At 40.0% G+C, this 25,805-nt stretch overlaps 3 protein-coding genes across 3 annotated transcripts; all 3 read right to left on the reverse strand.

Moving 5' to 3' along the window:
• Nucleotides 1-1,108: 1,108 nt before the first annotated feature.
• On the reverse strand, nucleotides 1,109-2,844 carry rgs13a (regulator of G protein signaling 13a). Its single transcript, XM_082513068.1, has 5 exons — nucleotides 2,677-2,844; nucleotides 2,518-2,577; nucleotides 2,354-2,415; nucleotides 2,093-2,259; nucleotides 1,109-1,982 (listed from the first exon to the last, which is right to left on the reverse strand). The coding sequence occupies exons 1-5, from the start codon at nucleotides 2,757-2,759 to the stop codon at nucleotides 1,797-1,799; spliced, it is 558 nt and encodes a 185-aa protein (XP_082369194.1). The 5' UTR covers nucleotides 2,760-2,844; the 3' UTR covers nucleotides 1,109-1,796.
• Nucleotides 2,845-9,028: 6,184 nt separating this feature from the next.
• On the reverse strand, nucleotides 9,029-10,561 carry rgs1 (regulator of G protein signaling 1). Its single transcript, XM_082514454.1, has 4 exons — nucleotides 10,477-10,561; nucleotides 10,093-10,172; nucleotides 9,840-10,006; nucleotides 9,029-9,614 (listed from the first exon to the last, which is right to left on the reverse strand). Exons 1-4 carry the CDS (start codon nucleotides 10,485-10,487, stop codon nucleotides 9,438-9,440), a joined length of 435 nt encoding a protein of 144 aa, XP_082370580.1. The 5' UTR covers nucleotides 10,488-10,561; the 3' UTR covers nucleotides 9,029-9,437.
• Nucleotides 10,562-17,957: 7,396 nt separating this feature from the next.
• rgs18 (regulator of G protein signaling 18) lies at nucleotides 17,958-22,685 on the reverse strand. The gene is made up of 5 exons (XM_082513787.1): nucleotides 22,455-22,685; nucleotides 21,859-21,963; nucleotides 21,580-21,641; nucleotides 20,909-21,075; nucleotides 17,958-19,573 (listed from the first exon to the last, which is right to left on the reverse strand). Exons 1-5 carry the CDS (start codon nucleotides 22,574-22,576, stop codon nucleotides 19,319-19,321), a joined length of 711 nt encoding a protein of 236 aa, XP_082369913.1. The 5' UTR covers nucleotides 22,577-22,685; the 3' UTR covers nucleotides 17,958-19,318.
• Nucleotides 22,686-25,805: the final 3,120 nt, after the last annotated feature.

Below are 25,805 nucleotides of genomic sequence, written 5' to 3' on the forward strand. Positions count from 1 at the left end.
AGTGATACCTGATGTGTTCTCACAGATAAACTTCCTTTTTTTAAAAAAAAAGAAAAAAAGCCAAAATTTCTTTTTTAAAAAAAAGCCCCGACAAATCCAGTTTCAGTTTAAAACTTTTAGCTGCATTAACAGGAACATGCAACGGCAACATCTGGTACACTAAGGAATGAGACACTGGGTGGCGAAAGGCTGAGCGACTTGCAGGATGGTGGGACGATAACCCGTTTAAGAACATGAAAGGCCGATGACACATGAAAGGCTGATGTAAGAACAGACCGTGTGTAGGTGGAAGAATTTTGTAACAACCTGTCTGCTCACGTAGCACTCGAAATTGCTGAAACCTCACTGATGCTCGATGCATATCATGATTTTGAACTATAGTAGTAACTTTGGCAGTCTCAAAGACACCAAAGATCCTCGGCTGCACAAAAAAACGTGCAAGGCTTCTATTGGTTTAATGGCATGGCCGGCATTCTTCAGTCAGTGTAAACAATCCATAGTGCAGCTGCAACAGGCTGATACAATATAGAATGCTTTTTATATGGACAGTTTAAAATGAATAGTTCTTTGTGATGGTATCCCCTTTTCACTGGGGAAAAATGTATATTAAGGAGTTTAAAGGGATTTTTTAAAAACCCTGCTGGCTCAGCAAAACATGATTACTAAACTTGCTACTTTAAAATAATTGTCAAAAAAGCAAAACAAAGGAAACAAACAAAACGATTAGGCTCTCGAGGTCCTCCTAATTTTCAGTGTGTTTGCATTGAGCTAAACTAAGCTAACGTAGTTATATGAGGCCAGCTGCTTCCTGTTTACATCCTGTGCAAAGGATTTTTTCTTAAAAACAGTTAAAAAGAATTACTTATATAACATGGAAAAGAAATGAGGCCACAGTTTCAAGATTAGGTGTCCTGGTACGTTGTGCTGTTCTACATATCATAAACCCACTGGGTAGTAAATACTATAACTGTGAGACAGTTTATGAATGACTGAGAAAAAGAAATGAATGAACTGCTGACTAAGTCACTTCCTGTATTCTTAAAAAGGTGTTTAACTAAAGCTTAAGCGGCTCTTCTTTGTGTCTCAAAAAAACCATGTAGTCACAATGTACATTTAAAACAGTTTGTTTTTATTATTTGTCACAAACCCATTTATTATTCACATTCGCAAACTGGAATACATTTTTTTTAACATATAGCTTATAATAGATTACTATCATTACAATGTATCGGCTTACTGTGTCAGCACTGATGTCACTATGTAAAAAATGTTAAATTCACAAGGCTGTGCATAATATCCACATCTAGATACATCTACTTTTTTATTGCTTTAGTGAAATAACAATAAACTTCAGATGATGTGCATGTGCAGATATCGGATTGTGCAGTTTCATTTTGTGTGGATGGCGTTGACCACACATGCTTCCTGGTGCCTCACTCAGAAAGTCCCCAGCATTCTCTTTAGAGAACTGTGGCGTTTTGGGAAAGCAGTCGTGACCTGTACACAGCATTTCCAAGCACACTGTCTGCTTCTTAGCAAACTCTTCTCACAGATTTTCACTAAAGTGCCGGCTAAGTCTTTTTAACAAGTTCAGATGAGGCCACTCCCAATTTATTTTCCAACTCTTTAGAAAAGTATGAATGTAATGGAAATAAACTGGGTTTAGTTTTGGTGTCCATCACCACCAGTCTCAGGACAAACAAGCAGACGTCACGGCTCCTCTCAGGTAGTCCAGTACTGGGCGTAGCGTCAAAGTCCAGCTTTTACACACACAAAGTCTCAGGCTCCACTTCTTTTTACATGTTCACCGATTGTGATGTGGAGTCCGTTAAAGTCCTGTAAATGTCAGACTTGAGGAAACGTGGGTAAGAGTCCCTCTCCATTAACCCGTAGACGATCTTTTGAGCGTCATCAAAACACACTGTAGAAGGCGCCTCTATGTTCTGCTGGATCCTTTCCCTCGTCTTTTGATCAATGTTGATCTGGAAGCAGAGGAAACATAATGAGGACCAATGAAGAAAAACTAAAGCAGCCAGCGCTCCTTGTTCTGTAAAGTGCCATAAATCTGTCTGGATTATCAAGAGCTACATACCTCTCTGGGAGATTCAGCTTGAATGTAGCGTTTGAAGATCTTTTTCGCCCTGGATGACATCCTGAAGGAATTTCTTATCTTCTTAAACTCCTCACAAACCACCCAAAACTCAATGTTTTCATCACTGAACTCCGACTTCAGGAATGCCTGGAATATCTTCATTCCATCTAAAGATGGTAAAAAAAAAGATCTGCAGTTAGCCATTGTTTTTCGACATTTAGTGACTAAGATGAGTCTGAGACAGTGTATTGATTAACTTACATTTGGATGAAAGAAGCCTCTCAAGTGATTGTGACCACTGAGACATATCTTCAAAACAAAGCCTGTAAACGAGGAGAATAAAGTTAGCACAGTTATCCATACATGAAGCATAAAATATGAGCAGGGTTTGCTTTTAGCTTGTAGTTGAGTTTTTTCTCACTTACCCCTCAGTTTTTGTGGCTTGGGATGATTTACGCTGCAGCCGATACTTCAGGTTTCCCCCTCTGGTTAATCAAACAGAAACGAACAAAAGTTATTTTACTTATATTCAAACAAAAACAAGACAAGATGTAATGATATTGATTGGCCAGAATAAATTTTACCTGTATTTCTCTGTCTTCTTGTTGTCAGTGTCCATGTTGATTTGCTGAAGCTCCTTTGTTGGAGATGTGACTAAACCTGGCATGGCAACAATTCTTTGCACATGTATGACTAAATGTTGGGCTCTTAGAGAGTTATGAGATCTCTAACTGCGTCTGTTTGACGAGCCCGCGCAGCGTTGCCTTTATATATCTGCAGAGACGAACGTCACATTCTGCAGCAACCACACGACAAAGAGGAAGTTGGGGAATGACGCAAACGAGCAAACAGACAGACAGCAAATAGCTACAGGTTTCTGTTCATACTGTACTCAAACGTGCATCATTACTTGTTTGGTTTAAAGTCAGTGGATGCAAATAGGCCAGTGGAAATTTCTGCAGCAGATAAGCAAATGCTTTAATCTCTATTCCACTTTGCCTCGAGAGCCAGTACCACTGTTCTAACTTTTGGAAACATTAGTGAACTAGATGCTGAGGCTATTTCAGCTCTCACAGTCAAATTTAAACATAGCATGTTCTTGCTATCCACTGAGATAACGAAAGACTGCATCTTTGCATTAGCTAAAGCAGCGGTGTCCAGTTAAATGCAGAAATTCCTCTGCTCTCTTGAAATATATATTGTATTTTTTAAAGAAGAAACACGTTCCTGCATTTGAAAATGATAACCTCTGAGTTTACTACAGTCAGAGAGTCTGGCGCTACAATTGTGCGTACACCACCATGAGCTCTAGCCTCTAATACAGGAATGTCAAACATGGACAAAGAGTGAAACTCAGCCCATTGGCTTTGCAAGTGTAAAAATGATCTTGTAGCATGGTTATGAAAATGCATGGAAAGAATAAAAAGATATGTCTAGATCTTGACAAACTGTTTCAATCATAAAAAGTAAAAGAATAGTTTTACAACACATGTGAAGGTTTGTACTTTTCTTATGTATGGTTAATAAGTCTCTGTAGATTCTCAGTCATCCAGGACATGGAAGTTCTAAGTGGGGGCTGTCCCTTTTGACACCTTGCCTCATCACATGAGGCAAGGTGTGAAAAAAGTTGGATGTAAGCCTCAACACTGAAGTTTACGGGAAGCCAACACACATACAGACCAGTAGCTACTCTTTGACTGCCACCACCCTCTGGAATACAAACTTGGGGTTATCAGGACCCTGCAACACCGGGCAGAAAACATTACCTCTGAGCCCGAAGGAAACAAAAAGAAACACACACCTAAAGAAAACACTTACAACATGTCGTAATTTCAACTGGGCCTTCATCAAATCAGTAATGATCCACAGTAAAGGTCAGACAACAACTAGCAAGAAACAGAGTGACAAGCAGAACAATGTTGTCATCCCTTATGCATCAGGTTCATCAGAGAAACTCAGGTGAGTTTTCTCTAAGCACGACGTCTCAGTGCACTTCGGACCCAGCCACATACTCAGACAAAAACTGGTTTATCCCAAGGACAAAACTTCCAAACACAAGTTAAGGAATCCAGTCCACGCTGTGCAGTGCGTCAAGGAGTGCTCGGACCTCTACACTGTAGAAACCAAGCGGTCAGCCACTTCAACAGTACAAGACTCAGTTGAACATCTGCACCCAACTGACAAAGGTCACTCTTTTAAGGACGCCAACGTTCACATTTTGGACAGAGAAAGACAAGTAAAAGAGGCCATCTACATCCCTGTGAACGACCATTATTGAACAGAAGGAGTGGATTATGTCACCAACTGCCTGCCACCTACAGTGCAGTCATGAGCTCGCTTCCCAGGTGTCTCAACCCCAAGTCACATCTTGCATCAGGTGACCTCAACAGGTCACATGATAGAGAAGCGCGAGATCTCACAGTGGTTACACCTGAAACCTCCAGTGGTATCACCCACGCCTTTGTTCAAACCTTGGCTCATGTGATTAATAGTGAGTACCTCTTAGGGACAGCCGCCACTAGGTATTAAATACCTGTGACCCTCTACCTTTTGTTTTACAACTGAAGAAGCCTTTTGGATGAGAGCTGAAATGTCTTCACAAAAGCTTGAAGAAGTCAAGTTGCTCTCTTTTTCAAGCTCCTTAAACTACAGGTAATAAGATATCTCACATTTAATATGAATGGCTTATTAAATGTGAACTTTCCTTGTACTGCATCACATGAAAAGAAAGTTAGGTTATTGTGCAGCTCTTTTACTGATCTGCCCACTTAATATCAAATTGGGGTACATCTAAACCAGGAACCAAAGTGACTTTGACACCACGGCTCTATTTGCTAAATCTTAAATAAACATAAATTGACCTGACGCAATATCATAGTTCTGCTTTGGCTATTTGTAAATTTGTCAAAGCTAACTGAAGACCTTCGTTCTTTAGTAGCATTTGCTACTTGCTTCTATCCATCCATCCATCCATCCATCCATCCATCCATCCATCCATCCATCCATCCATCCATCCATCCATCCATCCATCTTCATCCGCTTTATCCGAGGCTGGGTTGCGGGGGCAGAAGCCTAAGCAAACTTGCTTCTAAATTCAGATAAAACTGAAGTTATTATACTCGCACTATACTTGCACAGAGGGGCTCGCTTGATTGATGGGGTTTCTCTCTATTATTGTGGGGTCTCTATATTACAATACAAAGCACCTTAAAGCAAGTTTTATTAAACTGAACCAAACTGAACTGAATTTGCCATTGTGGGAGTTACTTAGTAAAAGTTTATCCCCCCCCTTTGGTGTTTGCAGCTGATTGTGCAATAAAATCAAACCAGCTATGTTATATGGTTTCATAAATCTCCCACATGACACCTAACCTTTCTATAAATGAGTATTTTAATGCCCATATGGTGAAAAAATTCAAGATTCAATGTCAGATGATGCAAGAACAGCTGACATGCTGCCTCTTTTGTATCTACTTTAACTGCGGCTCAAACACTGCCTCATATATTATGCACCACTTTGTGGTAAATTTCTCTTGTGTCTTTTGGCAGACTTTTGTAATACGGGTTTTGTTTCTGTTTACAATCTCTTGCCGGTGGAGGCAGAGAGGAAACATGGGGGAAAGAGAGGGGGACGACAAAGGTCACATGTCGGAACCAAACCACGGACAGTGTGGGTTATGTGGTGTGATGCTTAGACCACTAAGCCCCCTCAGTGTTTCCATTTTAGACACAATTGAAGCTCAGGCACAGAAAGTATAACACAATCTCTGTTTTAGAAACGTAAAGCTCGGGAAACATTTTGATCTAAAACCTGACATCGGTCAACATCATGGAGGAAAAACTACTAACGTCCTCGATTAGCATCCTTAATCCTTCCCCAGGCCTGTGAGCTGTGACAGTTTGGCTTTCCCCTGTCTTCCAACAAAACCTCTTAAGAGACAACAAGTCGTGAAACTGTTTCACTCTTTACTTCCTGCTTCTTTGTTGACAGGAACCTTTCATCTGTTCTCTGGAGGTCTAAAGTGTTTTTAAAATTCCAGTAACCCCTTTGTATTCATAAATTTATATACATTTCAGTTTTAGTTCCTCTCTTTTTGTGCCCCAGTTTAATCCCAGTGATGTAAGCAACAGATAACATAGATAAGCACTTCATGTGGGAGATGTAGGTCAACTTCTTCTTCTTCTTCTTCCCCCCCCCTTTTTAATGACTGTTAACTTTACAATGAAATACTAGTCAGTTAGGTTACACCTTTATGAGACCTTAATAACATTTTATGAACTGCTTTAACAGTTGTTTCCTGTTTTTCTTTCTTTTTCTTTGGACAATTCATGTATGTTTTAATTTCTGGAGCCACTTGGTGTGTCAAATATTAAATAGTAGTACTTTCTATTATTAGCTTATTATTATCATTAAACAGATGAGATTTTATTGTGAAATGTACAAAAAATGTATGAATGAAGATTGTCCACTTATGCTCCAGTTATGCCTCATCATATTGCATCATAGTTCTTGTAGTGTATAACTAAATCCTCAACAAGGAGAAGGCCAAACAGCTGCTAACCCTGCATCTCTGAGAAGAGTTGAGGTTTCCTTACAGCTGTCATTCACTAATTGACTCTAAAATCCTTTTTACTTGGAAACCAGTTATTAAGGGTTCTAGCTGCTCTAAAAAATGGGTCAGCGTTGCTCTCTGTCTTCCTTTTGTATCTTGTAAAATGACTCAGCAGATATAAGCGTGCTTGACAGATGAACACTGTTGGTTAGTTTCTTGGTACACCCCTTTGCTGTTTCACTTGTTTAAAAGCCACATTTAAGGGCAAAGACAAAGTGACAGTCATCAGGACCCATGGTGTTTGAACCAAGAGTGCCACTTTCAGCATCCTAGCATGACTGCAATGCTAATGCTATTCAGTATGCTACAAATATGGCTCTTGTCTGTTCCCACAGCAGTCTGTCTAGCAGTATTGAAAAACATGCCGTGCCATTGGGGCACTTTAAGTTCATTTATTTGCTCATATGACTAATGATAGCGCCAAAGAAAAGAAAAGGTTAGCATTACAAGCTAATTTTAATCTGTTGTCGTTCGTGTGTTCTTAAGACAGAAAGCTAACGTGGGAAGAAAGATAGAGTTGAATTTATTGTCTGGAAATCATCAACAAGCATCAACAAATGAATAAAATAAAAAATCACCCAGCAGTTGCTGAAGCATTTTAGTTTAGTACTGATGTAGCAGCCTGGCTTATAGCAAAAAGCCTCTCTCAGCTGCTTTACTGTACCTGGTAGTCTGCTATTGGAGATTTTTAACGATAACTTTTCATTTGTTTTCATCATCTGCTTTTGATTTCAGCGTCATACTACTCTTTCACCTCACTCACTTGTAATGTTTTCCTGTAAAGTTTCAGTAAATCTACGCTCTCAGCTAAAATAATGAATCCTAATGTCTTTATGGCAGCCATAATGACATTAGGCTGACATTAGATGTTCGCACGATTTCACAAGATTCCCTCTGTTGTGAAATTAACTGAAAGCCGCTGGCTGCTGAAGAGTTAACAAATGTTAAGAACATGTTAAGAATGCATGGAGGGGAAAAGAGCAACTAACAACAGTCTTGTCTGTGAAAAAAAAAAGGAGCTGTACATAACCTCATTCATGTGTAGCGGTAAATGTAATCAGTTTCTCCTGAGGTATACAGTGCTTTGTCTGTACTTTTCTTGTGAGTGACAGGAAACACTTTCTGTCAAAATGCAGATGTGCCTGTGGTGACATTACTGTTATTGTTATCTCATTTTCTTTACCGGTCGCAACACCCATCCGTGAATTTCCTCCAAATGTTGTGACTGTGAGAACCCAAACCTTCTTCAGAACCTTTCGTTTTTGTCTTTATCACTTCCTGCGCTCAGTATCCTGCAGTTTTTGCTCGGCTACACATTTCTTCATGAATGCGTGTGTAGAGCAAACACCCTGTTTTTCAAACGCAGTGAACTTAGTCTTCCTCCCACAAAGAGGTGAAAGCCACCAGCGTTGTCTCAAAGAAGAGGAAGTTGCGGCAATATGTCTGCACAAAACAGAACGCTGTCTTTCAAACATCTGAAACAGCTCTTAAAATAAATCCCCCCGCCAGCCCTCACACTCAGTACCACCAACAGAAACTGAAAAAAAAATGTCCATCCACCACTGAGTAGTCACACGGAGAAACCATGCTGCGCCCACATCCACTTTCCAAACAAAAAAAGGGACATCAGTGAAAAAGTGGTATTTTGTACTTGACATTCATTATGTTGATTCATATTACCTTCATATGAACATTTTCTCTTTTTTATCTTGTTTTTGTGGACCTGAACATTATGTCTAAATACAAAGTAATAGAGAGCCTGTTTTTTAGTGTGCTCTCTTCCATTTGCATTATTTTTGCATAGACTATTATATGAGCTAGTAAAGTTCACCCTGTCCCTGCCAGAAATAAACAAACGCAGAGGAGAACTGTGTCATACTTTCTAAAAACTGTACTGCCTCACAACATTTTGAAGGGATATAAAATACTTTTTAGGGATAACATGAAACTAACTTAGTTGTGACTGAAAGTGCACACCCACAAGCCCGCGTCTGATGAGGCAAATGTAGATTCAGACTCCTGATTCATGCAGTTCCTCTTCACGTAAACGCTCTGACTTCTTAAAACTGCCGAGCAGATGACACACAAACTTTAGTGGAAGTCTCAAGTATTTCATTGTCCCCAGGCTGTGCTTCTTGTTTAATGAAGGATGTAAAGAACTCTGTTGCCATCTGCTGTTTGTGTGACAAATGACCACATTACAGTAACCCAGGTGATTTGCATTGCATACAAAAAGACCACACCCGGATGTCAGGTTTTGTTTTTTGATATTTCAAGAAGTGCATGCAAAGCAGACAAGAAAACGTTCCATAGAACACAAAACTGAGGCAGAAATGTAACAATATTTATTCGCATAAGAAAGTGGAAGTTCTCAGAGCGTAAGACAGTTTATATTTGCACGAAGTGTTATATAAAGCGTTGATAATACTTTACAATAAAGGAATTATCTTCATTATTAACTGTATGTGGGAGGGGAGAAAACAAAAGAAAAGACTTATAGGCACTTTTTTTTTTACTTAATTAAGGGATAAAGTATAATACAAGCTGTAAATTCAACTTAAGCTACTAAATCACACAGACTAAGAAAACCCCCCACCTCCACTAGACTAAGGATCTGGATTGTATAGGATAAACCTGTTATCCACGCTGAAATCAAAGAGTGCTACAGCAGATCAGAATTGAGCTGAAGACATCATGAGCCTCGGCCTGAGAGGCTGTCATTTTTAATACAGTCACCTTGAATCGTTTCTCCTCAGGAGTCCCTGATAGATGTCAGATTTTAGGAACCGCGGGTAGCAATCCCTGGCCAACAGGCTGTAAATGTGCTTCTGAGCTGTATCAAACGAAGTCAGGGTCGGCTTGGAGATGTTATTTGTAATGCTTTCTCTTGTACTGCAGTCTATGTTGATCTGGAATCAAGCAATGTCATACAAAAACTACATTACAGCTGTTCCTTCCATCATCACCTGCTGTCTGTCTGCACAGAAATCTGCTTACATTTCTGCAATTTTACCACCATGAAATGCACAGTTTTATTGCAGATGCTATGCGACTATAGATCTACTAACTGCTAAAAAATTAATATGAAAATTTAATTCCAGCAAAATCCTGTTTTATATGCTCAGATTATTTACCTGTCTTGGTGCTTCTGTTTGGACAAACTCAGAGTAGATCCGGTTGGCGGAGGAGATCATCTCTGGGACTGTCTTAATCTTTTTGTACTCCTCGCAGTCGAGCCAAAACAGTATATTCTCCTCGCTGTACTCTGACTTCAGGAACTCCCGGAAAGCTATCTGCCCGGCTAAAAGTCACAGACCAGAGTAAGCGAGTGGGAACCATGCACATGCAAGCAAATATATATCATACAGAATCAGAAGAGACTCTCACCTTTACAGCTGAGGACTTTGTCCACAGACTCACTCCAAGTCTCAACATCCCCAAGTGGATCCGTGGGAAAGCAACAGAATCTACCCTTGAAAAGAGCATTAAGATCTATCACTAGCCCAAATGTCTGTGACCCCCCACATTACAACACCCCGCCTGCAAACCGTACCTGCAAAGGGTCTTTTTAAGACATCTCAAAGATTTGTTAAATGCATCAAGCACCTGAGAGCAACCTCCTATCAATACAAGACCCCTTCAGAAATAGACACAGTCCAAAGTTAGACTTGCAGTGAATGGAAAGCCTTTTGGCATTTTCCACATGGCTGCTGTAAGTTGTTTCCTGCTGAAAATGGTAAAGGCCGAATAATCAAATATGCAGTAACTCACTTTATCGCCATCTCCTCGTCCTCTACAAAGGGAGACAGAGATAAGATCCTGCCAGACTGAAGATGGGGTTGTGATTGTTTGGAAATGAGAGAGTCGAGTGAGTGAACAAATCTAAATGACCCACGCCCAGCACGAGTGGAATATATGGAAATCTGTATGCAAATTGTTATTGTTGGGAGAGACAGGGCATCCGTCCATGTCTGCGGTACCTTGAGGAAGAGAGAGCTTGACTGTGATTTCAATTCTACTAACTGTTGACCAACATTAACCTAGACATGGGAGATACTTGCATCACACCAAGGCTGAATAAATAAATAATTCCAGCACATGAATTTCTTACAGTCATTTATTTGCTGCTTAGTAAGAACTGCAATCAAGTTGTTTTTCTTTTCTTTTCTTTTCTTTACAAAAAAAAACAAAAAAACAAAAATGAGCCTAATTAAGAATATAGGATACAGGGCCTGCTGTGGCAAAGCACAACATGCGAGATTTAGAATATGATTTAACTAAACTAATGATCGGTGATCAGGAAGCTCTGGAAGATCCTGGCCATATGCAAATATCCATAAACAAATCTGCTGTTAAGGAGAAGCCTCGTCATCCTTCCATTTGCAAATTAGCAGTGTTATGTGACAATAGCACAAGTCAGCTCTGATTTATTGGTATGCCTTCAAGTGTTGTGATAGAAATGTTTTATGTTCTTAGATTAGTCTACCGCAAGAGCCAATCTGTGCTGACAGAAAATTAAAGTCTCAATCTAAATGCTAATGCTAGCCTGGAATGCCAACAGTGGGAACGCTAACATGCTGGTGTTGGGCAGATGCTGTGTAACCATTACTATATTGTGTTGTGCAAAAGTCTTGAGCTACCCCTCATTTCTTCATATTATGCTTCCAAGAAGCCAGAGTCCCGCGTGATTTTCCCAATGCAGTCCGAGAAATACATTTCCAGGCTTTATGATGGCCCTTTTAAATTTTTCTTTGGATATTTCAATTCACTCCTTTTACCTGATAATTTTCAGAGGATTTTTTTCATTGTTTGTTTTTTTTTTGTTTTTTTTTTTACAGTACATAACACTGACTTATGAATCATTCAACCATGAAAGAGGTACTTAACATATTACATAACATAACTTATCATATTTAGCAAAGAGCCAAAATACACAGTTTGTTTTCATTACTTTCTGTGAAAAAATGCCAAAGATAACACAGTTTACAGCAATAAAATAGTATTTTTGCAATAAAAAAATGATTCCCAAAGAGCTATTAACCAAAAAGTGGCCTATCTGAGCATGGTGTGCAGTGTTTACTTAAAAATCTGAGGAAAATGGACAAGTAGAGGACAAAAGAAGAGGTGGCAGATGAAAAGTATCTGAGAGCTGTGTCCTTAAGAAATAGGAAAACAATCCAATAAAGACCTGACAAAGGACCCAAGAGAGTCATCTGGCCTTTCAGTTGATTCATTTGCTGTTCACTGAAACCTCATCAGAAAGGTCTAAGTGTAAGGGTGGCTGTCAAGAAGCCATTTTTAACGATCACACAAGACCTGCACTGAAAATTTAGTGGTAAATCCAAAACTGAAAATTTTGGTTAAACTGTCATCATTGGTGACAGAGGAGGTCAGGAGAGAGATACAATGGTGGTAAATGGCCTGTATTTGTATAGCGCTTTACTAGTCCCTAAAGACCCCAAAGCGCTTTACACATCCAGTCATCCACCCACTCACACACACATTCACACACAGGTGACGGCAAGCTACATTGTAGCCACAGCCACCCTGGGGCGCACTGACAGAGGCGAGGCTGCTGGACACTGGCGCCGCCGGGCCCTCTGACCACCACCAGTAGGCAGTGTCTTGCCCAAGGACACAACGACCGAGACTGTCCGAGCTGGGGCTCGAACTGGCAACCTTCTGATTACAAGGCAAACTCCCAACTCTTGGGGATGTCTACAGCCATCTGTAAAATGTGGCAGAGGTTGTCTCATGGTTTAGGGCTGCATTTTAGCCAGGAGTGCTGGAGAGCTTGTCAAAATTGAAATTATTAACACAAAAATAGCATCTGGAAAGCAACTGATTGAAAAGCTTCATTTGTCAGCATGACAATGACATGACAAACACAGTATATGCAGAAAAAGCATAACAGGATAGAAAAACAGTGGAACACTAACAGTCATGGATTGGCCTCCCCAGAGCCCGAACCTCAATATTATTGAAGCAATGTGGGATCACATTAACAGGGAAGAATACAAAAGACAGTGTTAAGGTTCAAATATTGAGGAAGGAGAGTACAAACAACCATTGGTCCAGAAGATCTTGGTCAAACAATTGATTTTAATGAATACACGCGTGGGAAGACCACTCTGTACGCAGACAGGAATTAATCTTCGACTTAATCAAAGCATACACAGATTTTTATAGCATCAGGGTTTGAATTAATGACGCCCCTTCATACGTCACCGACAGAATATATACATACGTCAAATCAAAACCACAATGACTTTTAACACGGTTTAAAAGAACGTTGTCTTCTATCTCATCTGGAACACGAGCCCCACATCCTGCCAACATCCAAAGAAGAGGCTGTGTTGAAGAATAAAGACGGCTATACAAAATATTGACTTACACACTGCAAACAGTGTCGTATTTTAGACACATTTTTGGGGGGATGTAGCTAATTTGGTCAACCGTGTGTGCAAGTTTGCATTGACGTTTCTAGCTCTAAAACTTGGAGAAGTCTTAAAAAACAACCAATTAACAAATCGGGGGCAAACAATTCTAATTAGTTTTTCACCCTCACACATTAACAGTGTGATAAACTACCCCAAGAGGTTTGTTTTCACATTGGGTCCATTACATACTTTTCGTCTTTCACAAATAGAATGTTTAAGCTTTTCATTTAATATCTACTTTGTTGTTTGAGGGAGAATGTTTTTCATATTTTACATTTCCATGATGCATCTCACTTAATGTAAATAATAGCATTTGGCAGCTGTATGAATGTATTTTGCTGTGTGTTCAAACCCATCAACCCCAGGGCGGTCATTCTCACTTTCTAATGCATCAAAGAACAGCATGACGGACCAGGAGCTATATATGGAGGAGTCCTCTTCTCATTTGACTTTGTTGCTTGCATACAAGTCATACATATAGATGTCATCATAAGTATTTCTAGAATGCTTTAGCCTGCTGACCTTGTTGACCACTGGCTCAAATGTGATGGGCCGAAACAAACCAAGAATGTAAATGACAAGGTGATCACACAGGTGATGGAAAACACCCAGGCTGCCCTTATTTGCATGTGTGTAGACACACCAGGTTGAGGAATTTGTTTTTCAAAAGAGCCCATGGCCTGAAAGACGTGTGGACTATACTGAGGTGTGCTCTCATTGCGCATTCACTGCATCCAGGATGTTTTTTCTAGTTCTGAAAAGTTAAGAGAATCCAAGAATAAAAGGGCTCAACGCAAGCCTAAAAAGGCTCTTTTAGTAAAAGAGAACGCATTTGTTACAATATGCTAAAAAAAACACCCTCTTGTGTTGATGAGATTTTTTAAAAAGTTGGCCACTTGTGCTGAAAAGCCATTTCAATTGCCGTGAGCTACAGTGATTTAGTTACTGATAAATAATTACCAGACACAGAAAGGATAAAAAAAAAAAAGGTCCAAAATGCGGCCAGAAATAACGCTGTGGAGAAGTCTTCAAATGTTTTTCTTTTTTATTACAAAGAACAATTCCTTTGTTGAAATTGTATTTTATTAATTAAGTCAAAAAGCAAAATGTGAGATGTTTTAAAACTCCTTACATGCTGCAAAGAAAACATATCAAAGAAGGAAGGAGCGAAGCAAGGAAACAGTTAAAAAAAAGGCTGACGTATTACATTGCAGTATTTACATGTAACTAAGGAAGTAAGTAAATTATATTCATTGAGCAGTTTCCAAGACATAAATCACAAAATGCTGTATGTCAGAAAAAAAACACCAGGACATCAAAAGGAAAAAAAAAAAACAACTGAAATAAGACAGAAACAAAGTAAAAAGCTACAAAAATGCTGGTTTAACAAGACAAGTTTTCACATTCACGAGTCCTTAGAGCTGCGAAGACTTCATTACTTTAGCTTTTAGTCTGGATTTTGAGATGATAACAAGCACAGGCTGCAAGACCCTAACCCTGTGAAGCAGGCAGGTGATTACCATACAGAGCCCCGAAGGTGAAAACCAGGATTTTAAATTGGAATATTCATATGTTATAAGTATGGACCACACAAAAATTGCAATTATATTTAACAAAACAAATCTTTTTTCAAAACAGAGATACAGATACTAGAACAGATGGAGGAAAACATGCAAACTGAAGCAATGGGACGAAGAGTTAGATTGGTACCATCCTTTAGGAAAACAGGTACATTTCATCCTGAGCCAGTGGAACTGTGGACTATTCATTTCTGCAGTAAAACTCTTTGAGAAATGGTATCCATTAAAACATGAAAAGTCTTTTTAAATTGAAGTTTATATTTGAAAAGGAAAATGCAGTGGTGCAATAGAGAAGTTCTCTGTCTAATTTTTACATAAATAACTTAATAAAATAAAGACATTTTTCCACTCCGTGTTAGAATATAACCATAATCACTAAAATATCATAAAACAAAACATAATAAAATCTAAATCCAAAGTTATAAATCTAATATATCACCATGTAAATACAAAGGTGCTGTTTGACAGCAGCATTAACCCAGAGGATAGATGACTGAATAAAAGGCATCGACGGGAAAGAAATTCAATGTGCCCTATGTTATTGTTAAGATATTAATAGGTACTAATGGGTAGTTCATCAATAATGCAATACTGACTAGCTCACCAGCTCGCCGTTTTATTAAGCACACCTATTCAGCTGCTCGTTAACATAGACTTAAAAGGTGATGCTAGGCTGGTGTGAATGCTTCGGGAACTGTTAATTTACTGAGATTTTCCTACTTAACCATCTCTAGGGTTTATAGAAAATGAGAAAATAGCCAGTGTGGAGTAGTTCTTTCTGTGAAAATGACTTGCTGATGTCAGATGTCAGAGGAGAATGACCAGACTGCTTCGAGCTGATAGAAAGGCAACATTAATCCCAGTGACCACTGGCTACAATGAAGATATGCAGAAGAGCAGATGGACTACAGCAGCAAAAGACCGCAACAGGTACCACTGCTGTCAACTAAGAACAGGAAACAGAGGCTATAGTTTGGATAGATGGACAACAGGAGACTGGAAAACTGTTGCTGGTCCAGTGAGTCTTTCATTCAGATGGTAGGATCAGAATTTAACATAAATTACATGAGAGCATGGATCCATCCTGCTTTGTATCAGCGGTTGAGGGTGATGAAGGAGATCTTAGCACACTCTGGGTCCCTTAGTACCATCTGAGCATCTTTTAAACATCACAGAGTACCATTGCTGACCACATCCATCACCTTGTTGAATCTCCGTCACAAAGAAGTAAGCCAGTTCCAAAAGCAAAAGGGGGCCTGACCCACCAGTAGTAATGTGTACCTAATAAATTGGCCTAGAATGTATGCAGCGTCTCACTACTCCCACAGCAAGTAGAGATGCAGTTTTTTCACCATACACATGGGGGCACTCTAGTTGTCCTATCTTTACATTTGTGTCAACCATCCTGTATAATTACTGACGGCTCTGATTCAGCCTGTCTCCCTTTGTTGTGCGCTCCGCTTGCTTTATTCATTTGAACTCGAACGGGGGGTTTGTCTGTTCTCCTCAAGACTGTGGGGTAGAGATTGGTGCAGAGCGAAGATGCGATCAGCACTTGATTTAAATTAGATTTCGAACTCTTGAAGGTGATGACTTTTGACTTACATGATATTAAAAGACAGCAGCAGGCTTTCTGCCTTTCTTTCTTGCTCATGTACCTTCAAATGTAACTGTTCTATAAACAACAGTAAAAATCTTGACAGAGCATCGACTTGTCCGTGGTGAAACATGTTATGTATTTTTCTTTTATTAATTGTTAAATGTTACATTCCCACTTATACGTACAGTTGCTACTTATTTCAGCCTGCTCCTATAGATCTTATGCAACTGACATGTTTTTTGACAACGTGTGTTTCAATGTTTCATTTTGCCTTCAGTCTGACATTATTCCTAAAAACGATTTAGGCTACTTCCTCCAGAAACCTGCCCCCAGTCCACTGATAAACATGGAGCCACTTTAAGAATCAGCAGTGCTGATTTTTCCCAGCATAAATGGGTGCCTCGCTGCTTCTGTTACTTCAGTGGAGGTTTAATACAAAATACAAACTCTCACCTCAAGATTTTTAAACTCGACATGGCCCTCTGTTTGCAGTGAAATATACTGAAGTGTGTCAATATCTTTGCAGGTCAACCACATCAAGTGCAAATGGATTTCTAACGGGGGAAGATTTCGCAACTCAATATGTGAGCCTGGGTGTCAGCAAATCTCTTGCTAAATTTGAGCCACACAGGCTCCGGAGACGGGACAAACTTGTTCTCAAAAAGGAGACAAGAGCCCGGCAGGTACATAAACTGCTGACGCTCTTCGGTCTACATTGAGTAATCTTTTAAAACAAAAACATACTGGAGAAAGTGTCTGTAAAATCCACTGTTAGCCACCTTATAACACATCTTTTTCATTTTAAACTCCTCTTAGACTGGTATTCATTGTGTTTTACAAGCCTCATATCTCCAGGCAAACTGCTTTCTTACTCTTTTGTTTCCCTTCAGCAGTTCCACAATACATCTTTAACTTGTGGGTGACTTTAGAGGCTTTTTAGCATAGACAGAGCTTCGAATTTAAATGCCAATGGGGAAAGAAACACGGAATCTGCCAGCAAAGTCTTAGTGGGCAACTAATCTTATGCTGTGATGTATTTGGGAGGGCAGCAGAGCTACTACCTTTGTTAAAAGACCATTACAATAAATCCCACACCCCACACTCCTTCTTTGACTATTGGTATGAGAAGACAGCAGGAACTGCAGTGTATGCATGCTGCTGCTGCTGCCATCTAGATGGATGCATAATTAATGGGAAATGTGAGGTATTCTGCACAGGTTTTATAGAGTGACAGGTACTTGGGCTGAGATTGACTTTATCCCTTTAAAGCATTCTTGAATCCTTGACATCTGTGTTAATGAGCTAAACCAGCACTATGTGTGTATGTACCGCTTTAAGTACTTAGATGTAGTCTGTCTGCATGCATATTCAAGAGTTCAGGGGCAACAATTCTGAATTAATACACATTTGTCTTTACAAGAAGTATAGCTTGTGCATACATATACAGTAACATGAATAATTTCGTGCTAGAGTGGTGGGACCTGATACGGACTGTTAATTTTTCAGTGATTTGGAATAGGGAGCTACACAAGATCACAATTTCCCCCACTAGTGTAATATGCACACGCTACAGCTCGATTTTTCACATTTAGATGCGGTCATTCAGAGTAATTAATGCCACTGAAGGCCTCATTAAAAGTGCTTTATAAGAAAGTGTTTATTTGAGTTACTCCACATCATTTACAGCAAGTCAACACGTATGATGACATATGAATAATACATAAATTATTAGGTGGTAGCAAACGGAAAAAAAGGCAATCATAATTTATAATATTAGTATTCAAATAGCACAGATACATTTTCTTGGTGTGAAAAAAATGAGTCTTTGATTAACAGCAGAAATAAGAGATCTGTAAAAAAAACAAAAGGTTTCTGTACTTTTACAGCAGGCTGTCACTGCAAGTTAGTATTGAGACAGGTGGGCAGTGCGATAGAAGGATAAATTCATGAATTCCTTTTAATGAGACACATTCAAATTGGCTCGTATGCTGCATTGACTGCATTAATGGTGTTTTAAGGTGCTGTTGTTGGATCGGAAAACAAACCAAATGAAGTATACCCAGTCTGAAGTCACGAGGGCTGCCTCAGTGTGGTTGCCTGTACGGCTGGCTGGATACTGTCAGTGGGGAGGAGGCGTCTCATCTGAGATTCTGTCTCCAGCTAGCTATCACATTGTCATTCAAGTTTTGTGAGATTTAAAAAAAATATATCTAAAAATCATCAATAAAGATTGAATCCACAAGTAAAGCGCCTCTGAGGAAAAGAATGGATAATAGATCAATCCACAGATGCTGCGGAGTAACCTGGTTTCATACAATGGCCACTGAGAATATTCAATTCTGATTGACCAGGGGGCGTCCATTATTTTCAGATAACCACATGGCTGTGACGTAACCTTTGAGATTATTCTTGTAGCTGAAGGTTAATCCTGTGAACTCTCCTATCTGCATGACATAAAGCTACCGCCCGCAGCCCGTTAGCGTATCCCATCACAAAGACTCAGAATGAAGTGAAACTTCTTTAAATACTATCTTTTTTTCTCTCCACAGAATGAACTGTTAACATATAAAGCTTAAAGCTTTCAAAATTAGCTTTAGAGGAACTGCGCTTGAATTTTGTGACTCTGAAACAGAGCTTCTGTGCCTATAATCTCCTGTTAACGGCCTTTATGCTAAGCTAAACTAGCCAGCTTCTAGCTGTAGCCACGCATTTACCGCACACGCGTTTAAGATTTGTAGCAGTCTGTGCATTCAAGAAAGCAAACAAATGTACTTCCCAAAATGTTATTCAGATTACTATTGCTGGCATGCTGTCACAGTGCTGTGCATGTGGAGTAATCCACTGTGGCAACGGTGGTTATAAAAAAATAATGCACTCTGCAGAAGCAAACCTGTGGAAAATAATAAACTTCCGCACCACACTTTATATTTCAGCAGTTGTGCTGCAATATAATAATTAATCCATCGCACAGAGTGAGCTACTGCTCCTCCAAGCTACCAGGCTGAGGGTTCGGTCGTGGCCTCCCCTCTGTCGTTGAATACACAGGAGCGTGACCTTCTGCGAAACATGGTGGCTCCGGGCCCTTTCCTCCTGGTGAGTCGCAGATAAATGTCAGATTGCAGGAACCTGGGGTAGGAGTCCTTTTTCATCAGGCTGTAGACTTTTATCTGAGCTGCTTCAAAACAGCTCTTTGTGGGCTTTGCCATGTTGTTCTGGATGGCCGTCTTGGTGTGATAGTCAATGTTGATCTGAATGAAAAATAGGGACACATGTTAACTCTACACTTGCCCACGTACATTTCAACCCGAGTTTGGGATTTTTGCGTAGGTTTGCAGCAGGGGCAGACAGTGGGTTAGACAAAGGCCTGAGTAGATATGCAAGTTACTGATAAGAGAGGGGAAACCCCGAAACCCGCAGTGAGCGCTGCGTGGAGTCGTTTACAACAATGGAGAAACTCCACATCTCGATGTTTCAGAAGGTTACACACACACGCGACACCAAATAAAAGTCAATTTCAGAATGTCAAGATGCTCTTCTTAAGAGAAAATAATTCTGCTGTGCCTGCTTTAGAGGATCTTTTAAAAAAGGTTAAGAATGTCAAACCTCACCTTGACATTAATGGATCGCTTTCCAAAGCCAAAATGTGAGTTATTCATAACTGCGCTCAGAGCGTGAGTTTTCTTTCCCCGTGCGTGTTTTTGTTGACACTATATTTCAACTCTAGATAATCTGAGTTTAAACAGTCACTGACACACATCAGTTTCTTAGATATCATCACAGATAGAGGTAAATTTTCTGCCTCCTACTCTCGTGACTGGCTTTTTAATGTTTAATTACTGGCGGCAAAACCATATTTATGCCCTTTATAGACTGAAATATTCTTAAGATACTTTCCTTTGAAAAACTACCAGCAGCTTTCAAAATAAATATGCATGCGTGTGAAACTACGCTATCGTCTACCATCAGTATTGAAGGTTGCATTCATTTACATTTGTTTCTCCCTTCAAATCGCTCGAGCTGTGTACTTGTGTGCAATAATGCCACTGCAGCGCTGCTCTGAAAACCCTCTTTCAGATTTACATATGCACTCATCTTAGACTGAAAGTGTGTGGGAGATGCTCTCTCCACTCTTGCAGAGGAATGTGAAAACCTCAAACCAGACGCAGAACTCTTTAACGGTCAAATATGCTATGGGCCCTGAAAGCATATCAGATGGTGGTCGCATCATCTTTGCAAAGTGAGTGGAAACCTTTTAAACCACAACTGTCTCGCACAGAAATAACTCAACCTGCTTTGCAGCCGTGTAAGCGCTAAACACATGACCTCGACGAGCTGCTGCTCCTAATGATTGTTCGCAAAGGTCAAGTTGCTGCGGGCTCCTGTCTACACAGCACTTTAGAATTCGCCTACTGTTATTTTTTTATTACGATAATATAAATATTTCAAGTTGTCAACAGCCCTCACTGACAAATAAGCCAAGAAAAACGGTAAACTGCACTCCAGGGGGGGTTAAGCTTTTGAAGCCCAGCTTAGCAACACAACATCCATGCCGTTTGTGATGTAAAAAAAGGCATATGTCATACCTCTTTAGGGGCATCGGATTCAATAAAAATTGTATAAATATATTTGGCTTTGGACAGCAGCTTTGTCTCAGAATCAGTGGTCTTGTATTCTTCACAGGCCAACCAGAACTCAATGTTTTCTTCACTGAACTCTGTCCTGAGGAACTGAGAGAAGGTTTCCACCCCATCTGATGTAAAGAAACAGAAACAGAGAAACAGAGAAACACTGTTAGTCACGCTCCTGTAACTACAGCTGTTTAAGGACATGTAGCTTCCACATTTCAGTGTGTTGTGGAAACCTGCCAAAACTTCATAATCTATGAGTCTCAGCTCTATAGTCAGTTTAACTATCCCGAAACAGCTTAACCATAATATGTGTGAGTGTGCTCAAAAGTGTGGATGTTATTACATGGATCTGTTAACCGTGCCAAAACGACAGCAGGTCACAGTGTTTCTGTGCGGCATCTGTGACGAGGGGAGGAAGTTGCACAGTTTCTGTATTACTATCTGTGTTAACAAACATTAAAAGATGTAGTGAAACTCTCACAGCACTCCCCATTAACTATTTAGCGCTTCGAACACTGTGTTACAGTTTACAATTCAAATGAAGCAAAGCGTTTGACAGCACAAGAAACGGTTTTAGACGGCAATTCGACACAACATTTTTGAAAAGTTTCAGGCATTAATCTGACCTGAGTGCTTTAGTAGTTCTTCAAAGGAGTCGCTCCATTGCAAAGCTGCCTCCGTTGAGATGCTGTGAAACAAATCAGAGATGCAGTCAGCTCTCCTCTAATGATGCAGCAAAAAAAAAATGTCTTGGATTCTCACAGAGACGTACTAGATGTCATGTATCTGTGAGTGTGTAATGAGTCATGGAGGGTACAGAAATCTGAGGTTAAAAAGGGATAACGCTTGTGCAAAATACCACGGCCTGCATGAGAAGTTAATGGATTTTTTTTTTTCTTTCTCACTTGCTGGGTGTCGTAGCTGTCTTTTTACTGGGACTGACGTTTTCGTGAGAGCCTGACTTGGTGAGAAAAAGGCTAAGCCGACTCTTCCTCTCTTTGTCTTTCTGCCTGCAAACAAGGGAGAACAAATATAAAAGACCAGAAGGTGCACTTACAATTGCAGCAAACTTTTCTCCTTAAAGGCACACTTTCTGAAGTGGCTTTCATGGCACAATATGAATTGCACAACAGCTCTGCAGCATAGTACAGATTGCAAGTTCAGTCACATAAGCTGACGTGTTTTTTAAGAAAAGCGTGGAGACCCTTATGAGGGAAGACGGCAGCTTTTAAGTTCAACAGCCTTATATGGTGTCAGCTATAGCAGCTTTGAGCAGCACAGAAAAGGCAAATCTACAAGGTACGGAGACATGTCGTGAATATTACAGATTAAAATATTTCTTCTTTGTACAAAAACGCTTGCTGAATCTATTTCTGGTTGATTAAAGTTGTACTGCTCCAATTTCTTGTAATAGCTGTTAGAAATTGCTAAAGCCCCCTGAAAATATTCAACTTCAGAAAACAGGTAAACATTTAAAAATGACGGAAAATCACACACCAACCTGCTACTGTCGTCCTTCATCTTTGGTGTCTGTAAGCCTACTGGACCAAACATTTTGAAATATGCTTCCTCCTTTGGGGGCATGTAGCTGAATTGAGGAAATAGAAGAAGAAGCGTCTCCATGCTGTCTGTGGCGTGCAAAGCAGCAGGCCACAAATAACTCTCTGAAAAATGTTTAACCCATCACTCGTTGAACCACCTCGTCTTTTATAAACGGCGCTCGCGTTTCATTTCCCATGCTCGCTCTACTTCCTGTAACGGTATAACAGCTTACTGCCATCAGCTTGATCTGTGATATAGAAAACCCCTCTGGGTTCAACATCCTGCTGTAACTATTTACTAGGAAACTTGAAAAAGACACCTGTGATTATGTTCATTACGTTCACTTGTATCATTCATTAGTTCTGTTTGTTTTGACTTGAGGTGATATTTTTGTCTTGATTTTTTGTAACAATCGTTTTCACACTGTGACGCATTGCACTTAAGCAATTTGGACCCAATATTTAAGAAAAACTCTGATGTTGTCCGAATATCAATATCAATTTGAATATCTGTGTTTATACTGTCTCGTGTTTGATTACGTGTTCGACATTGCATGAATAATATCAACCTTGAACACATAGAAAACGTTTAAGAGTGTGAATTATAAAAGAGGTCACTTGTTCTGTGATTCCACTTGTACCGCCAGCAAGGCCAGACACTGCAGTGCTGGAAAGAATACAATGTAATGAATAATAAAATGCGTATGCGCTGAGGCTGACCTTAGCTCGTTCCCGAACATGAGAGCCTTAAAGAAGGAGGACGAATTCATTGTGACACAGTAGAGAGCAACAGGGAATAGATGTGTTTTAGATGGAGATGGAGACAAGTGCAACGTCTGTGCTGGAGAGAGTGTGAAGCTGCCTTTCAGCATAGCGGCAGAGGATGTGTTTCTTTAGTTTGAACAGAAGTTGAAAGGAAAGAACAAGGTCCTAATTAAACGTAATTGGAAAATGAACAAGCCTTCTGAAGTTGTCAGTCAATAACAGGTTCAGAGCTGATAAATCCTCTAACCTTATCTCCCACCCATCGTGGGCCCCTCTAAGTAGCTGTCTGAGGGTCTAAACTGCAGCTACTTGATCGGCAAGGCTGTACAAAGATATCAAAGCGCTTCCAGCTTCCAAATGTCAATTACAGCTGACAGTTAGCGGGAACTGTGGACCCCGGACAAGTTCTGATAGACCACAAAATTTGCAGATGTAAACTGCACATCTGTCGAGCAGAAAAGTAGACTCAGCTCCTCCTGCACAAGTGACGCGATAAATCTTCTCAAGAGCCTCTACAACCCAGAATTTACTGATACCACCGGCAACAGTGACACCCCAAAGTCATGACTACTCACTACACATCAGTCACAGGGGCCGGCCGTGATCATGCTTTTGGCTTTGTTTTCCTTCTGGTGTGATGAAAATCACATGTCTGTGATGACTTTGTCAGCATTTCGCAGAAACCACAGCAGCAAATTGGCAAAAGTGGCATTGTTTACATCCTGTTGATCTCCCCCATATTCTGTGTTCAGCCTTTCTGCTAGCAGCTCTGTGGTGGGTACAAACCCCCTAACATGTTTCAGCATTGGTGGTGTAGGTTGACCAAAGCGGTAGCCAAATTTCAGTCGCTAGCCACCGGTTAGCTCTGCCCCTGCATAAAGTTGCAATAAAGGCACATTCAACCTTGATACTTGGTTTGTAGTTAAGGTTTAACTATCCAGCCTAGAAAGAAATCAAAGGAACGCAATGGTAAACACAGTCTATTTGTAAAACCCTTGAAACTTGCACCAAGCTATATCAAAACCTTTTTCTATTCTCACATTAAAAAAACAACAACCCCAAAACAACTAAAACAACAACAGAAAACCTGTTGAATGAAAGACACAATTTCTGGAAATGCATATGAGTCCTATAAATAGAACCTGCAGCATCCTTTCTCTTCAGGTAACAGCAGCCTGCACAATCACTGAAACCAAATTAAATAGCTGTCATTTAGCTTCTCTGTATGCATTTGCCTCTTGTCAACATACCAGATGAGAGAACCAACAAAATCAATACACACACTGAGCCAAGAAGATTCTGCTGCCAGCTGGAGACAAAAGATTAGAACTGTTTCATTTGATCATTTTGAAATAATATTCCTATTTACAGTTGTAATTATGTAACTGGTTCACCGGAGTATTGTAGCAGTTATTTCATGCAGTGATCTGTTAATAAACAGGGGGAAGACTGCGCTTCTGTATTTCTTGTCAGAGAAGAAGTGTTTAAAGTATCACCGAACTAAACAAATAACATTATCGGCTCACAGCGGCGAAACTGATATGAAACCACGTGATGTCTGGTTGAGGTATATTTGGCAAAATTCATACGTACAACCAACACCGCAAGAGTCTCCCCCCACCTGTTGTTTTTGTGCTGCAGTGCAAACATACAGAGCTGTGCATGTGTGGACAATGATGATATGCAAATGGACATTTAAGAGTGCATTTTGGATGTCGCTTGGTAAAAAGGGAAGCGATTGAACCGAAACTGCAAAGTGCTGACATGGGTGAGGGGGGAAGAAGGGGTGTTGTTACTTCCTGCCTGAAAGCGCCTTTTCACGTCAAGTTCAGTCTGTACTTTGTGTCTCTACATTGGCTGAAAACAAAGCGAAGTCAGACAACAAAATGAATCAACAGACGTGTCAGAGTATAACGGACTTCAGTGAATCAGCAGGAACCCCCTTACAGACCGCAAGCAAGCACAACAAACACAACAATAGTGCTAAGGCTTGAAAATTATTTTCAACATTCTCGTCATGCTCCTATTTTCATAACAATATGCCTCACTGGAATTGCTTTTATCCAAAAATAGGGCATGCAAGAATGAGGAAAAGAGACATTTGGGTGCTCATTGGAGAGGAGAGGCCAGGCCTTGATCTTTTCTACAAGGGTACAATATGTCAATCCAGGACAGATGACTGAAGACTTTCCACTTCTTTTCATCATCTACCATATAAAACATTCTGTTTAATGACATCAGTTTTGAATCATTATTCTTCTTTCCCATTTGTGATATCAGAATTGTGCTAGCCACTCATTATTTCATTAATCATTCACAAAAAGATAAGAGCCAAGTTTCATTTTATGGAATTCAAAACTCATATTTCACCAGCACAGAGCTCAACATGTCATAATCTGAAAAGCACGCACACTAGAGGTTTAAATACTTGGCCCTGAGATAAAACTGTGACAAAATGCCTCTAGCAGGTTAAAAATACTAGATTCATTTACATCAAAGGAATTTTTAGCTCCAATTGTTATTAGCTGTTAGCTAGCTAATGTTGC

This window comes from Aulonocara stuartgranti (assembly GCF_965226115.1).
Source record: "Aulonocara stuartgranti genome assembly, chromosome: 18".
Lineage (NCBI taxonomy): Eukaryota > Metazoa > Chordata > Actinopteri > Cichliformes > Cichlidae > Aulonocara > Aulonocara stuartgranti.